Raw genomic sequence first — 15,248 nt, 5'->3', positions numbered from 1 at the left:
GAACAAAAATTTGCGGTCTTTTAAAATCGGAAGCAAGCAGGAAGGACCCACCTCCATCCTCGTCCGCCACTCCTCTTCCCCCCCGAACCCAAACGTCTCTCTTAGAAGCTTCCTTCCTTCGTCTCTCCTCTCCTCTTCTCTCCTTCCCCAGTTCTTGAAACCCTAGCTGCCGGAATTATGGCGTTTGCCGAAAATCTCCGCCGGAAACGTGTGGATATCTAGGCCGTCGATCGAGGACCGTTGAGATCTAAGGGGAGAGAACGAGGAAGGGGGAGATGTCGCTGCGGATAAAGGCGGTGGTGGATCGGTTCGTGCGGGAGCTGAAGGAGGCGTTGGATGCTGACATCCAAGACCGCATCATGAAGGAGAGAGAGATGCAGAGCTACATCGAGGAGCGCGAGCGCGAGGTCGCCGAGCGAGAGGCCGCCTGGAAAGCCGAGCTCTCCCGACGCGAGGTACAACAAGATTCGTCTTCCTCCCTTCTTCCTTTGATTTCGTGTGATTTGACTTCACTCTATCTTGTTGAAATCAATAATGAATATATATTTTTACAAAGAACAATGGTGCAGAATTGCAGATTCTCTTTTAAACATTTGTTCGATACGAAAATATAGATGTCTTGAGGATACCTTGATAACTCACGAGTAAAAAGAATTTTTCTTGAAATTGTCGAGTGTAGTACATTCTACAAGTTCTGCTAGGTTTGGATTATATTTTATTAGATTCAAATTCTTTAGCTATGTCTGTTTCTTTTAGGACAAAATCAATTCTTTGACATCTTTAGTCGAATTTATTTTCTGGCTTGGTTTATGACCTAAAGCACCGCTTATAATTGCTTAATTGGCATATCTTGTTGGCATTTAATTAAGTGATGGTGCTCATAATCATGTCCTTCTGACATCCTTGGAATCAGATTGTTCTACTTGTAGAACTCCTAGGAAATCTAAATTTATTACCTCTGGAATCCTTTGTTTGTTTTAGTTCCTGGTTTGTAATCTTTAACTCCCAACTTAAAATGTTTATAGGGAATTTCAGCTAGTCTTTTGAGCTGAAAGAAGGTTTTAGTTGTTTGATTAGTTGGCAGATTATTGAAATCCTATAATTGATTAGGATTGTGCCTTTGCAATTTGCAATCATTGGGTAACCTTGACCTTGGTGATAATCTCCATCATGGCCGCAATTGTAAAGTTGAAGTTAAAAAATAATAAGCAAAGGAAAGGTTATGTCCCTTATGTGAAGTCACATATGATGGATAATATAATTAGCTGTTTCTTTGCTTGCTTTATTTCCAGCATTGAACTTGTAATACCTTGGATAGAATGCAATACCTCTTACAAGCTTTCAAACATTTGTTAGGAACATTTCATTTCGGGCAGACAATTACTGTATGCAAGTGAGTTTCAGTCAAGGAGTTCGTCACAAGGAAGGGATGCATGAACAACTGACGCATCTTGAGAAATTGTATAAGAACTGAGGAATTCTAGTTACTTCAGAGTACCTATATACAAGTTGAATGTAGGATTAGATGCAGTCTGGTAGTCTTTCTGTCTGAGCAGCTCTTTGCGAGTGTTATGATGTAGAGAAAATATAATAAGACTAGTATCCATTTTTGTTATGCAGGCGGAGATTTCCCGACAAGAAGCAAGACTGAAGATGGAGAGGGAGAATTTAGAGAAGGAGAAAGCCGTTCTCATGGGTACTGCATCAAATCAGGACAACCAGGATGGAGCACTTGAGATTACCGTAAGCGGTGAGAAGTACAGGTGCCTTCGTTTCTCCAAGGCAAAGAAATGACATTGCTAAAAGATAAGCCAAGAGAAACAAGTTGACTGAAAATTTGTACTAAATAAAAACCTTGTTCATTTTTTTATTCAAATCAATATAGCATTCGTGTTATCGTTTGTACAGAAAGGTAGCATAAATGTTTCATTGAACACTTCTAAGCTAAGGCTGCAGAAGTCCTGGTGGTTTTGCTTTCAGTTTTGTTTTTCTATTCTCGAGTAAAGTTGAGATATCCTTCATTTTTTTAAGAAGAGGAAAGATAGTCTGCACTTCATTTACTAGGTAATTATTAAATAAATCCCCAGGTTATGTTTATACTTTTCTCTTGAAAGTACTGCAATTGTGTTTTCTCCTGCAACATCCACCAGATGAGGGCTCATGAGTTGCTCCACGATTTTAAGTATAGATAAATACAAAATACAAGCCTTTTCTATTGGAAGAGATTTATTGTGATTTTAATTTCTAGGTAAATTCTCACTTAGTTCCTCTAACTGTCCCCTTTTCAAATCTCTTTTTCGCTACTTACTCCATTATGTTTTTGGTCTATAAATTATCACTTTAACTCGCAGGAGAGTAAATTTGTGATAATTATATTCTTATTTTTTGGAGGGAAGAAAAAAAGAAGAAGTTAATATAGAGAGGCTTTTTTTTTTTTGTTATGTCTAACGACTTATGGATATCAGAGATTTTTAACAGTTTAAAAGATCTATGTGTATATAAAATAAAAATATATAAAAAAGTATTTTAGCATATGTGAAAATAGAAAAGGGCCAAGTAGAACTGTCCCTACTTTCTAACCCAGTATTAATGAACGAAATGGGGCCTAACCCATGTTTGCCCGTGGGCTATATCTCCGAGATAAAGTGCAGCCTAGAAGCCCATAGCGCCATAAACGCATGCGTCCATGCCCTTATTGAACCCTAATCTTCAATCTTTACCCTTTATAAACCTCTCTCCCCAGTCCCCATACCCCTCATTCCCTTCTGGTATCCTTCTCGACGCCGCCTTACCCATCTCCTCCTCCTCTCCTCTCTTCATCTTCTCTTCATCTCTACCCCTCCTTTTCATGTAATATGCTGGCAAAGCGGCGTAGGTATGCGCGCACTTCGTGGGCTCGCCATTGTCCCGACGCTTATCTATCTCCCGAGATGGAAGCCAGCAACAGCCATGTGATCATATGACCGAGTGGATTCCCTTCGGATTCTGCTCTTGTAATTGATCCAAAATTCTTCCCTTCGGATTCCCTTCCAACTCCTTTAGGTTCTGATCTCGGATTTTTTATCGGTTTTTTTTTTTAGTGTTCATACTTTTGGTTATGTTTATTTTCTTGCCGGGCATAGTCAGGTATCTGCCTGGTTAAATCCTGTGGCTGATGCAGTTACATGCCCGGTAGATCGACGGCGCCCATCGTTACACGTGCTGCTCCATTCCTATGCTGTCTCGTGTTCCATTTGGGCACTACATCTCGAAAGCAAGCTGAGAGATAATAATGTAATAAATTAATTAATTAAAAATTGAATCTGTTATAACATTCAATATATGATGATATTATCAGTACTTGCTCTTGGATTGCATGAGAAGCTAATTGTCTTAAAACAATAGTATTTAGAATTTATGGTGGAAAAGTGGGTAATTGTCTTAAAACATCCTATTCTTTTGCAAATTAATGACCAAGAATCAAGACAATATGCTTGACAAATTGTATACTTTTATAAAGAATGCAGGTAGGCTTGTAATCTTAATGTTATTGTACTGAGTTTTAAGTTTATTAGTGATTATTTGAAGCTTTTTAAATGCAGAGGTTATACTTCAACGCAATGGAATATCTTTTCTCAAAATATAAAAAAAATTACAAAGTAAATTTCATTTTTACAAGTAGGTAGATACATTCATCTTAATGAACAGATGTTCTGGTAGAATGAGCAACAGAAGGATGGAATCTGAAGCCCATCTTAATATCTTATCATAGGGGTATTAATTTTGTTTGATCATTTTCCTTTTGATAGGGTAAGAAGCCATCTTGTTCATACCACACAACCCTTGAGGTTTTCCAGTGTTCCTCTTCATCCTAATGTATCCATCTTCTCCCCATCCCACTCCCCATGAGTTCTTCACTATGAAGTAATCCAACCCCATGACTGATCCATAACCAATTGCTGTCACTGCATGATCCAGATCAGTCCCACAAGGTCCATCGAAGACTCCCTGGAATCAAAACAAGTAATCAACCAACGATCATCACTAAAACAAAGAAATGAAAATGGTGAAGGTGATCTTAGGATAAGCCATTCTTCTCTCACCCCTTTGTAGAATTGGAAGTCTCTACTAGAACCCTCTATAGCAACACTGACAGGTTGATAAGCCACTGCTTTGAGTAGACTCTGTTCATCGTTCTCCGGCACGTCTCCGTAATCACTGATGGTTACTACATTTCCATAAGCCTAAAACAAAGAAAGAAAAGATGAAATACTACAAATGTTAACTTGCTCTCATTTGTAATGTAAGGGCATGATTCTACTGCATTACACTCATGGCCTCGCAGGAACCTTCTTCCATGAGGTAAGGGTAGTCTTCCTCAGTGCGAAGGCCACCGTAAGCGATAATAAACGCGAAAGCGTAGTCCATCATCCCCCCTTGGCAACCGTAGTTTAATATGATATCGCAGTCGATGAGTTGTTGCTCCGATAGGGATGTTAAATTCCCCGTTACAATCTTGTTAATGCCCTCAACTGCTGCCACCGACGAGAATGCCCAACAACTTCCTGCACAAAGTAACATTGCCATTACATTCCATTAGAATTTCTTTTTTCTTGGTAGGAAAATGATAGGTGTAGGAATTTTACCACATGCCCCTTGGTTCTTAACTGGACTCACTGCTCCTCTCTTCCTCCAATCTACTGACTCAGGTAAGTCTGTAACTTGCTCATATAGAAAGGCTTTGGAGGATTTGAACTTGTTGTCATCTCTTCTCCTAGTTAAGTTGGTCTTCAATCCGAGATACCGACCTCTGAACTCCTCGTGATGCATGTCAGCAAACTCATTGAGCCCAAGCCAGTAACTCCCTCTCTTCTTATTAGTTTTATCGATATGCCTCAGGTTGTCCTTAAAGACCTCAAACCTTCTCAGCTTCTCTTCATGGCTTGTGTAGCTTTTGCTCTGTTTATCTATCCAAGCATCAAAAACACTAACTAGCCTCTGTGGGGTTGCCAAGTCTTCTTCAGAGTAGCCAAGTATAGACAAATCTTGAGGGAATGCAGTGGAGGTTACAATGCAAAGAAAGAGTAAAAGAACAGGGAGGTTGGACTCCATGAGAGTGATCAATTTTGCTGAGAAAAAGGGCAGAGGGTGGGCATTTATATAGTTCTGTTCAATTTGTTGCTTGCAAGCAAATCACATGGATTCAACTATGGGATCTTTTACTGACTAATTGTTTGTAGAGTGAGATTAGAATTGTTCTTCCCATAGATAGATATCTCAATATATTAGTAGATGGCTCTTAATTATAAAACACTTCAACTTATACTATAGTCGAAAACCATCTTACACTGAATAAAAGATGGGCAAAATTCGACAGTTTTCTTTTCTATAGAATCACATGCAAATTTAAGCTTAACAGCAGCGGTTTAGAAGGATACCTATCTATCTTAGTTGCAGGAATCTTCTATCTTATTATGTGCTGCATTGACTATTGAACAGCAATTTGCACCCAATCTTAATTTGCGTGCTTCCATCGTTGAAAGCAGCAGCATCCCAAACTACAAAAGAAAATTTAAGTATACATCTGGATTAAATTAAAGTAATACCTTTGCCTCATCTGTAGCTGGAATCAGAGATATATTCTTGTACGAAATAGTTTGGATTTCTTTTCTATATAGTTTTATCCTTTCAGGTAAGAACCAAAATAATTTTAAGCTCAGATTTTATAAGTTCTCATGATCAGGAGCAATGGCTCTTCCATCTATCTAATGTAAGGTGGGAACCAACGAAAGACACACCTAAATATCATTATTTTTTATAGAACAAGCCCATTGAATAGTGCCATCCAACTCATTTCAAAGTAGTCCTCTCAAGCATTCAACTTCCACAATATATTTAGGAAGTAGGAATAGTGATGAAATATTCAGCTAGGTATACCTAAACCTCTAATCATAATGGATACATTTTCCTTGAAGCTAGTCTCTCCCCAGGATGACATCTTTGTCCCAAAAAAAAATAATAAAATAAATAAATACACGTAACCGTTGTATGATTTACAAGCTATCATGGTATTTGACAACTTGATAGGAGATTTTGATAGAGGAAACTCTATACCAACCAAATATATATATATTTTTCTCTTCCTTTCTTGAACAGCAGAGCTCTTCTCCTTCACACACCCCTACCTACTGAGTCATTCACATAAAAAAGCTTAAGTCCATATGGTTTACTTTTGTAGATTAATCTTCTTGTAACCCAACCGAAATGTGCTCTAAGAAGTACAGTGTCTTCTATCAGTTTTGATTATTTCCAGTGTTATCATCACCCTTGGCACTCAGTTGATGTTGCAGAGGAATAATCCAACAGCAACACTCCATGCAATTATTTGCCAAGAAGCCTCTATTTTCTAAACTTCACAAATCTATTTAAATAAATAAATAAATATTGCTCAAAATTATTTGAAGCACAATAGCTGAGTTACACCCTTAATTTGATGGGGCCCTCAACGTTGGAAGCTTTCCAGATTCCACTCCGCTCGTTTTTGGTCATTGTCAAAGGTTTTAACGGACCACCACACACCAACCGTCCGTTGCTCCCTCTCTTTAGCCCTCCGATCCATCCGGTCCGTAGAAGGCGAAACGGACGGCCATCGCGTTCGTTGGCCTCTTTCATCCTCATGCACGTCTTTTTTTAGTTTGGTACAAACCGCCAGACATTGAATCTTCTTTACATCCACTGACAGATATGCCATCAAAAGATTATTATTTGACAGCTGGAAGCCCAGAAAGCAAAAGTCTATTGGGGGCCCACACGTAGACTTTGACACAAGAAAAGGCCCACGACGAACTCATAGAAGTAAGTGTCTATGCGGAAGAAAAGGTACGACAACCTTTTAAAATGGGCGGTTGCTATGATACCCGCATAGATATTTCTAAACGACAGGACTGACCTCTCGCGGCATAATAAAGTAATAATAATACACCGACTAGTTGGGCCCAGCAGCTCTTCCGTTATAGGCCCAGAAGGATACCAACGTTGTGGAATGACCAATATGTCCTCATACCACGTCCGTTACGAGAGTATATTGGTCATTTAACAAAGACTGTTAGCCAGTAAGTCTCCCAATCTCTCTCCTCCTAGTATATTAATCAACAAAACGAGCAAGGGAGAGAGAAAGAGAGAGCAATGGAGAGATAAGAGAAGTTACATCAGAAGAAGAAGAAGAGATTGGTAAACAATGGTCTTCATGTACCAAAAGTTATCGGGGAACCGGCGAAGCAGAGGTGGGTTTCCGGTAAAAGCGTGGCTAGTGATGAGACGAGCCGCCATTAAGGTCGCCGGGCTCTGCGTTACGCGGCGGAGATGGGCGGTGGTAAGGTATGCGAATGCGAGGAGACATACGTGGGCGGCTCTATGGGCCAAGGTTAAGAGGACCGTGTGCCCGGCGCATGCACGTCACGTCGGGGCGAGTTACGACTCGGTGAGTTACGCTCGGAACTTTGACGACGGAGTTTGGAAGGAGGAGGAAGAGGAGTATTGGAGGAGTGGCTCGTTTGCCTACCGGTTTGGCCAGTCGGCTCGGTTGGTGATGATCACTTGAGCCATTGCTACTTCAATTTTAAAAATATATAAAGTGACGAGTTTATTTTTTAATTTTTAAACATTTATTTCAATGTATGTTAATTTTGAAGGGAAGATGGATCTCTATAGTCATTACTGCATTCATATTTTAAATAAAACCAGGTACTTTTTTTTCTTTTCAAGAGATAAGATTTTTATTATTAACTCAATTAATTGGGATTTCCCATCAACAACTCGTAAGTGTAGAAATTGTATTACTTTAAGTTTTGAGTTATAAGCGATCGTTGGTGTCAATGAGTAAAAGTCGGTACGAAAGGGAATGAAAAAGTTCTTTGCCAAGTACATCCAGAACTATCATTCCTATACAAAATAGGAAGTTAGTCCACTATTTTATTAGCTTCCTAATAGATATATTTTACATATATAGAAGGGATGTAATACTTAAGCAGCTTGTAGTCATCAATTTAGTGAGGATACCATCTAAGACAATGAATGATTTCTCTTAAGCAAGTTGATTAGTAACTCAAAGTCAGTTTCTATCTCTTTGTGGGTACAACTTTAGCCGAGATCGTGGATTGAAATCAAGTAATGCGACTGTCGACTATAATTGAGGAGCCCGATGAAGAGCGTAGTATGCTGAGGCTCGAGAATGAGCTGCTAGTATTAAGCTTAAGATATCTAGTGAATGCAGTGAGTGGTAGAGGAGTGATTGACAAAAGTAGAAGATAGATCTTTATGGTATTTATTGGCAAGGAGAAGTGCCCTTTTCCAGAGAATACCATGGAATTCTCTAATATATAACAGAGAGCTAATGCTTGGAACGTGAGCTAATTCTTGGAACGTGAGCTAATGCTTGGAACGTGAGCTAATTAACTCATTAAAATGACCACTTTTAAATTCCATGAACAACATAATCTTGTATACTTTTAACTCGTAAGAGAGCTTTCCAAACTTGGCAGGAAGCCTCGAAAGATCGAAAGTAGTTTATGACAGGAAGAGAGCCCTTTGCATAGCTTAGCCTTTCAGCTTTAAAAATGAATCTACCTACTTGTCATACTTCATAATTAAAACTAGACCTCGATCCTTATGACTTCTCAGACATAATATGTTTAGATCAATATTTACGTAAGGTAATTGCCTTTAATTTGTAACATATAGAAGCTGATCACTAAATTAATCTCATGCACGTACTTTTTGCTAGAGAGTAGAGAGTATATTTGATATGGGGATGCTACCACCTACCTATTCACGGATGGGTCTATGTATATGGCTTACGTGGAAGTGAAGGCAAAGGCAAGAGTGACAGAGGCACCGAGTGTACGATCCAATAAGTAGCAAATAACAATTACTTGATCCAAAACGTTGAGCCATCTCTGAGAAATCTTTCAGTACTTGTCTGACGACATGGAAACAGAGCCCAAAACCCCATGCATGCATGCATGCTACTAAGCAGTAAGAAACCCCCCCCCCCCCCCCCCCCCCCCACCCCATCAAATCCCGCAGCTGATAGCTGGAAACTTCTAATCCTCTGCTGCTGCAAAATATTAAAAGCTCCACATAAAACGCAAACCAGACAAACTTGTTAGGAAGATGCCAAAAACCAGCTCATGAATATATACTAGATGACTAATAATAAACCTGCTATATATATATATATATATATTAAAAAAAAATAGTCTTTGTCTAAAGACTAGATTTGATGACAAAAGTCGTCTTCACTCAATTTGGCATATACTAGAGTCTAGAGAGGAGGGGGGGGGTGGAGGTTGGGTTGAGGTTTAAAATTCTTCATACATTTATAATGGAGTTTAGATTATAAGGTTAATGACCAGAGAAATAGTAGAAAGTAGCAGTTTAGGTGCACTTGAATTAAATGACCGTTGAGGAATTTATGGCGGGAAATGAGTTAGTTGGGAGGGCGGCCGAGCCTTAGATTTGCCGTCCTATCCTACCCTAGCGTGAAACACGACAAAATCCATAGGTCTGGTCCCACTCTACCCTTCTCTTCAAATGACGAGCCTCCACGTCATCTCCTAGGCCTGTCGCGTGTGCACGAGCAGCCGTCTCGTCACCTCGATGCTCAGCTCCACGTACGCACGTGGGTTCCGAAGAGAGAAGCTCTTAAATAATGCACATTAAAAAAGCTTTTTTTAACGTAAATTTAAAGTTCTAATGGCAAAATAATATACTATACACTATTTATGCTAGTGGGCAACATTAGACGTAACGATAGGAAGTTTGGTGAAGTTTTCTTTTTTCTTAATCTTTTATCATTCGTAAGCTTAAAGATTAAATATAGATAGAATAAACAATTAATTCTTTTTAGATACTGAGTTATTTAGATCCAACTAAATGTTTAGTTATTTAGTTTAGACTTTAATTTTTATGTGTCGCTGAACAATTGCTACGAACTAAATATCGTTGAGACCTGCTTCAGGTCATTGTGTTGCTAAGCTATTCCTCCGAGCTAACCATATTACCAAGCTATCAACGAAAATAAGTCAAACCACCAAATAATTAATTACCAAATAATTTCTCTATAATATTATTTAGAATTAAAGTTGACCAACAAGATTATATTAGGTTATCAGAAAAGTTAATAAATTTAACCAAACCATGATCCATGAGAATTACCAAGTTACCATTGTACGAATTACGAGGAGGGATAGATCCAGAGAGAATGGTGGACCCCAAGGTCTAATCATGTGCATGATTGAACTGCAAAAACAAATTATTGGTTTTTTTTAAACTTTTTATTTGGAAATTAGTGCGCTGCTTTTCTCTCTCTCTCTCTCTCTCTCCCTCTCGCTCTTCAATGAGGCCTCTGACTTTGCTTCACCCACCATCTCCCTCCTCGGGTGTACCAATAGGACAGCTTGCCCAGCCGACCACTTTGTCCATTTCCCCCCCCCCCCCCCCTTATTACCCTTTACTCGAATAACTCCATAGATGAGTTTCACTTTTAGGCACAGATAACAAATCTGGAGCGATAACTAATGACCATTAATTAAGTATCCTCTGTTTTATATCAGCAGATTGTCAAATCAAAAGGAAAAGAGAATTACACCTACATCTTTTTGTTAGCATCATTGATATTAGATATATGTATATATAAAATGTAGGATGAATGATCAAGTTTTGGGCACCTTGGTAAATCTACTACAATGGAATGCAGATGATAATGGGGGGGAGTACTGTGATTCTGGAATTTTTGTACGGCCACGAAAAAAATCGATTTCCCAACTCGTGCAAACTCCTCGTCTTCCCACACTCCAAGATAAAAACAATGCCAGTTTTTTTCTTTTTCTTTTTCCCTTCCCCACTTTAACTCCTCCCACAATATATAATAAATGCAGCATTCGGGGCATAGACATAGATAGGTACTCCTCCCTCCCTCCTCCTTTCGGTGATCTCTCTAGCTGCTGCTACCCATCCATCCATCCATCCATCCATCTCTGAAGCTCTTCTACTGTTCGAAATAGGAGAGAAGGGATAGTAACAGGAGTTACAGGACCCCTTTTCCTTTCATATGTGCACATTATGAATGTCAAATCGCTTGATAGTACCAACAGAAAGAGACAAAGACGTGGTAGCAGTTAAAACTTCAAAAGATATATATATATATATAACTATTTTAGGGATTGCTATACTTGGTTAGTGACAAATTATATGGAGTGCAATGATAGATTTCAAGTACTTTATTTGCAGATGGAGCGTATGCAAGATTACATTAAATCATGTTATCAAAAGTTGATGTGGTTGTTCATTTTTTTCGCACTATATATAGATAGGTAAATGTATCTGTGGTTTTTGATGTGAACATACCAAGACAGCATGACTAATTGTCTTACTGTTCGGTTTGCTTAGCATGATCACCAAGAAAGACTTTTGATAATTAGCTAACTTTTTTACAGGAAGAGAAGAAAGATCCATGTTACCTCAAGTCAGCACTTTTAGTTGTTTCTACGGTATTAATTGATTCCCTACAGGGGAGAGTTTTTTTTTTATTATTATTCAATAGATCGTTTGCTAATCATAGGTTGGAGAAAGGATCAACCTTCGAGTGACACAAAGCCACTAAGATCTCGTAACATATTAGGCCCACAAAACCTAATCACAACATCGTGTGGTTTTGTCTAAGCTCCAAGACAATACGCTACCAAATTGTTATTCTAAACTAAACACTTTTGAGCTATAACTCTAAGTCACTACATTGTTCAGTTGCTCCTCTAAACTAGTACGAAATGTTTTTAATTGCCCATGTATTGTTATTTATCAACTGTATAAATATATTGAGAGAGAGAGAGAACAGAAATATATATATATATATAAGTTGTAATTGTATCAGAAGCAATGTTCCTCAGCAAGCTCGCCATATTTGCCCGATGAAATGTAAATGATCCAAATATCAAGTCCTTTGTGATCAAGATGTGATATGCCTTATTGATTTGAAGGAGAATACTATAGAGAACACGAAGGTGATAGCTTAAGAGATTAGAGGCAGTGCCAAATTTGGATTACTATTGGATCGCCGTCTAGGGTTGCCAAAGTCACATCTATGCTTAGCCCCAAGTTAAGACCTCCACTGTTGCCTTGGCATGATGAATAGCCTTTTTCAGTGCCCTTGCTTTTGCGACTAGTGTCATTGCAGGTATCTTCGCCACCATCACAACCTTCACTATAACCTTACATATCTCAGTCTGAGATACATCAACATTAGCCATTGCCTCAACATTTTAGAGCATAGTATATTTTAACAATCTCTCTAACTTACGGGTGACAAAATTAACCTATCTCGATAACATGGTATGATAACTCAGCTTTTAAATAGATTTAAGTTTAATATAATCAGATTTGAGTCGTAAATGGGCTAATTTATCTAATTCGATTGTTAAATGGTTATGTTCATGTTCATTATATAAATTATCTATGACCCAACTAACTTGTTTATATCATGAAAAACTTGTTTATAACTAAAATAACTTATGTCATCTGATAACTCATTTATAACCCACTTAATCTATTTAATAAATGAGTTATGTTTATGTTTGCATTATTATGACTTGACTCAAATCTAACTAATCTGACCTGATAATTGTTGTCACCTCTATGCTTACATCTAAGATATTTTGATAAGCCCGTATAGTAGACTTGATTTAAAAAGATAGAGATTTTATGACTTAAATGATATATCTGTCTGATATGGTTTCAACTCAGAAGCTAATCGACATTTTTTATATTTTATATTCTAACCGAAGTAACAATAAATACCACAGTCTCTTGACATGTGGTATCGTAAAGTTGTGCAGCAACAGTAGCAGCAACTGTTAAGGTGGTCTTGGATGGAAACGATTGCAGCAAACCCACTCTGTCTATGTACTTATTCTCTATTTGTTCACACATGCACGCATAAATCTCCCAGCCCCGCTTCGCATTTACTCCTCTCCCAGTCTCATATGGCTTATCCAAGTTTCCTATTTGGATCCATTCCAGGTGCACCTTGGCCCTTAAACCTCAGGCTTAGCCTTCAATACTACCATCAAAGAATGACCTATATCTGAAAGCTATAGCCCTACCCTAGATCTCTATGGTTTCAGTGCTTCCCCTATAATACACCCCTCGCCCTCTTCTCCTCTATCATCGAAACACTACCCAAGTGTCAAAAAGTTCTTGTTAGGGCGGTTCTTCTCTTCTCCACTAGCTCTTAAGAAGGATGCATAACATGGGAGACTTGGTGTTGGAGTTAATTGGAGAGGAGACCAATGAGCAAGGTTTACCTCCGGGGTTTAGGTTTCACCCTACGGATGAAGAGCTCATCACCTTCTACCTGGCTTCCAAGGTGTTTAATGGAGGCTTCTGTGCAGTGGACATTGTGGAGGTTGATCTCAACAGATGTGAACCATGGGAGCTACCAGGTATATATATATATATATATATATATATATATATATATATATATCTAGCTAAATGATTGCTTTAAGAAAATTTGTTAATGTACTCGTTTCTACTACATCAATGTTTTTTAGTACATTGATAGAGTGATCATAGTGAGAACTCAGAGAGCTTTTAGCTTCTCCTCTTGCATGTTTGTTTCTTATATATATATATGGTCATACTTAGCTCTATAGTTAGTGTTGCACTAACTCTTTCATTCATTTCTTTTGTAATATTTGGTCCTATAAATATATGGGTCTCGATCTAGATGTGGCAAAGATGGGGGAGAGGGAGTGGTACTTCTTTAGCTTAAGGGACAGGAAGTATCCAACTGGGCTGAGGACCAATAGGGCTACGGAGGCAGGCTATTGGAAGGCCACGGGCAAAGACAGGGAGGTCCACAGCGCAACCAGTGGGGCCCTCGTCGGCATGAAGAAGACCTTAGTCTTCTACAAGGGAAGGGCACCACGAGGGGAGAAGACCAAGTGGGTCCTACACGAGTACCGACTCGAAGGTGACTTCTCTTGCCGCCACGCATGCAAGGTAATGCTACAATATCTGGATCGACCATCACATGTCGCATAGAAATCTTATATCGTGCCCTCATGACCATCATTTGATGATCGATATAATTAAGTAATGCTTGTTAAGAAATCTATATATTTGGCTTGTACTCTATGGTAGATAAAGTTTCATGCATAAGATAGACAAGATACAATTAAGCATGCGTATATCTAGACATGCATACTTATATATATATATATATATATATATATAAGTTACATATACAAACTTACACTAGGAGTACAAGTAGAGACCTGGCTATCTAAGACCAGGATGAGGATTAATACTAAACTACAAAGCTCTCCTTTTTGTTGTTTTCTTTATCTTGTTGCAGGAAGAATGGGTGATCTGCAGGATATTTAACAAGGCAGGAGGAGATAAGAAGAGCCAATACTACCCAAACCCGTCCTACTTTCTTGGGCCCTCCTCTTCGTCTCCCAACCCTTGCATGCTTCCATTCTTTGACCTCCAAACCCTAGAATACCCCTTCCAAACCATCCAAAATAAACAACCCTACTTCCAGTACCAAGATGAACACAATTCCTTTTTTCCCCTTCCACCTCTCCCTTCTCTTCCTTCTCCTCCCACTCTGCCATCCTTCCAAGGAAGCCCACCGAAAGAAGACCCAGCTCCACACGCGACCTCTCACGAGGAGGTAGTTCCTAATTGGCTAGAACCTTACTTACAGAACCCTTTTCTCTATGAGATGGGATTTGCTCCTCTTGGCCCTGGAGCAGCAGCTCATGACATGCCATTGTTGGGCTCCACTGCTGCAGGAGAATCTGGACCAATGGTTTCTTGAATCTCGCACCCCATACCTCCTAGTATAACTTCACGGTGGTGCTTGTAGTACGCTGTGTACATGAATGTAACTTTAGGTGACTACTATTGTACGTTCTTATGGAGCTTAGGAGAGAGATTTTTATGAGTCTCTTATGTAGCTCTTATGATATAACTACTTTATGAGTAATTATTTGTGTTTATTAATTATGATGTGATATTGAAAAACTTTGGACAGATGGATGGATGTGATTTACGTCACGAATGGCTTGTGATATGATTGCATCATGGCATTGCACGGATCGATGCGTCAAAACATGCATGCATGCATGCATGACGTTGGATCCTCAGTGGACTGGGATTGACGTGACTCGGTGTTGTACGCTGGTGTGTATTGAGAAGGGTAGTTT

General features: G+C 38.9%; 3 protein-coding genes and 1 long non-coding RNA gene across 4 annotated transcripts; 3 read left to right on the top strand and 1 right to left on the bottom strand.

Moving 5' to 3' along the window:
- Nucleotides 1-13: 13 nt before the first annotated feature.
- Nucleotides 14-1,979, top strand: LOC140777904 (uncharacterized). The gene is made up of 2 exons (XM_073122314.1): nt 14-455; nt 1,621-1,979. Exons 1-2 carry the CDS (start codon nt 276-278, stop codon nt 1,792-1,794), a joined length of 354 nt encoding a protein of 117 aa, XP_072978415.1. The 5' UTR covers nt 14-275; the 3' UTR covers nt 1,795-1,979.
- A 768-nt stretch (nt 1,980-2,747) lies between these two features.
- LOC140778470 (uncharacterized) lies at nt 2,748-3,362 on the top strand. The gene is made up of 2 exons (XR_012107185.1): nt 2,748-3,042; nt 3,127-3,362. It is a non-coding gene; the product is annotated as an uncharacterized lncRNA (long non-coding RNA).
- A 209-nt stretch (nt 3,363-3,571) lies between these two features.
- On the bottom strand, nt 3,572-5,114 carry LOC140778469 (cysteine protease XCP2-like). The gene is made up of 4 exons (XM_073123197.1): nt 4,626-5,114; nt 4,309-4,544; nt 4,083-4,223; nt 3,572-3,987 (listed from the first exon to the last, which is right to left on the bottom strand). The coding sequence occupies exons 1-4, from the start codon at nt 5,089-5,091 to the stop codon at nt 3,757-3,759; spliced, it is 1,074 nt and encodes a 357-aa protein (XP_072979298.1). The 5' UTR covers nt 5,092-5,114; the 3' UTR covers nt 3,572-3,756.
- A 7,987-nt stretch (nt 5,115-13,101) lies between these two features.
- Nucleotides 13,102-15,051, top strand: LOC140779327 (protein CUP-SHAPED COTYLEDON 3). Its single transcript, XM_073124351.1, has 3 exons — nt 13,102-13,475; nt 13,763-14,037; nt 14,393-15,051. The coding sequence occupies exons 1-3, from the start codon at nt 13,274-13,276 to the stop codon at nt 14,858-14,860; spliced, it is 945 nt and encodes a 314-aa protein (XP_072980452.1). The 5' UTR covers nt 13,102-13,273; the 3' UTR covers nt 14,861-15,051.
- The last annotated feature ends 197 nt before the right edge of the window (nt 15,052-15,248 follow it).

Source organism: Typha angustifolia, chromosome 15 (genome assembly GCF_048772165.1).
Source record: "Typha angustifolia cultivar Huaian chromosome 15, ASM4877216v1, whole genome shotgun sequence".
NCBI lineage: Eukaryota > Viridiplantae > Streptophyta > Magnoliopsida > Poales > Typhaceae > Typha > Typha angustifolia.
Note: the sequence above shows the minus strand (reverse complement) of the source record. Positions and strands in the feature narration are given on the sequence as shown.

What these genes read in the sequence shown, in the direction of transcription:
- LOC140777904 (XM_073122314.1), top strand. Translation starts at nt 276, where the DNA reads ATGTCGCTGCGGATAAAGGCGGTGGTGGATCGGTTCGTGCGGGAGCTG. An exon ending in CCGAGCTCTCCCGACGCGAG is followed by an intron (nt 456 to 1,620) that starts GTACAACAAGAT and finishes TTTGTTATGCAG; the next exon opens with GCGGAGATTTCCCGACAAGA.
- LOC140778469 (XM_073123197.1), bottom strand. Translation starts at nt 5,091, where the DNA reads ATGGAGTCCAACCTCCCTGTTCTTTTACTCTTTCTTTGCATTGTAACC. An exon ending in TAAGAACCAAGGGGCATGTG is followed by an intron (nt 4,545 to 4,625) that starts GTAAAATTCCTA and finishes TACTTTGTGCAG; the next exon opens with GAAGTTGTTGGGCATTCTCG. An exon ending in GTTCCTGCGAGGCCATGAGT is followed by an intron (nt 4,224 to 4,308) that starts GTAATGCAGTAG and finishes TCTTTGTTTTAG; the next exon opens with GCTTATGGAAATGTAGTAAC.
- LOC140779327 (XM_073124351.1), top strand. Translation starts at nt 13,274, where the DNA reads ATGCATAACATGGGAGACTTGGTGTTGGAGTTAATTGGAGAGGAGACC. An exon ending in TGAACCATGGGAGCTACCAG is followed by an intron (nt 13,476 to 13,762) that starts GTATATATATAT and finishes GTCTCGATCTAG; the next exon opens with ATGTGGCAAAGATGGGGGAG. An exon ending in CTTGCCGCCACGCATGCAAG is followed by an intron (nt 14,038 to 14,392) that starts GTAATGCTACAA and finishes ATCTTGTTGCAG; the next exon opens with GAAGAATGGGTGATCTGCAG.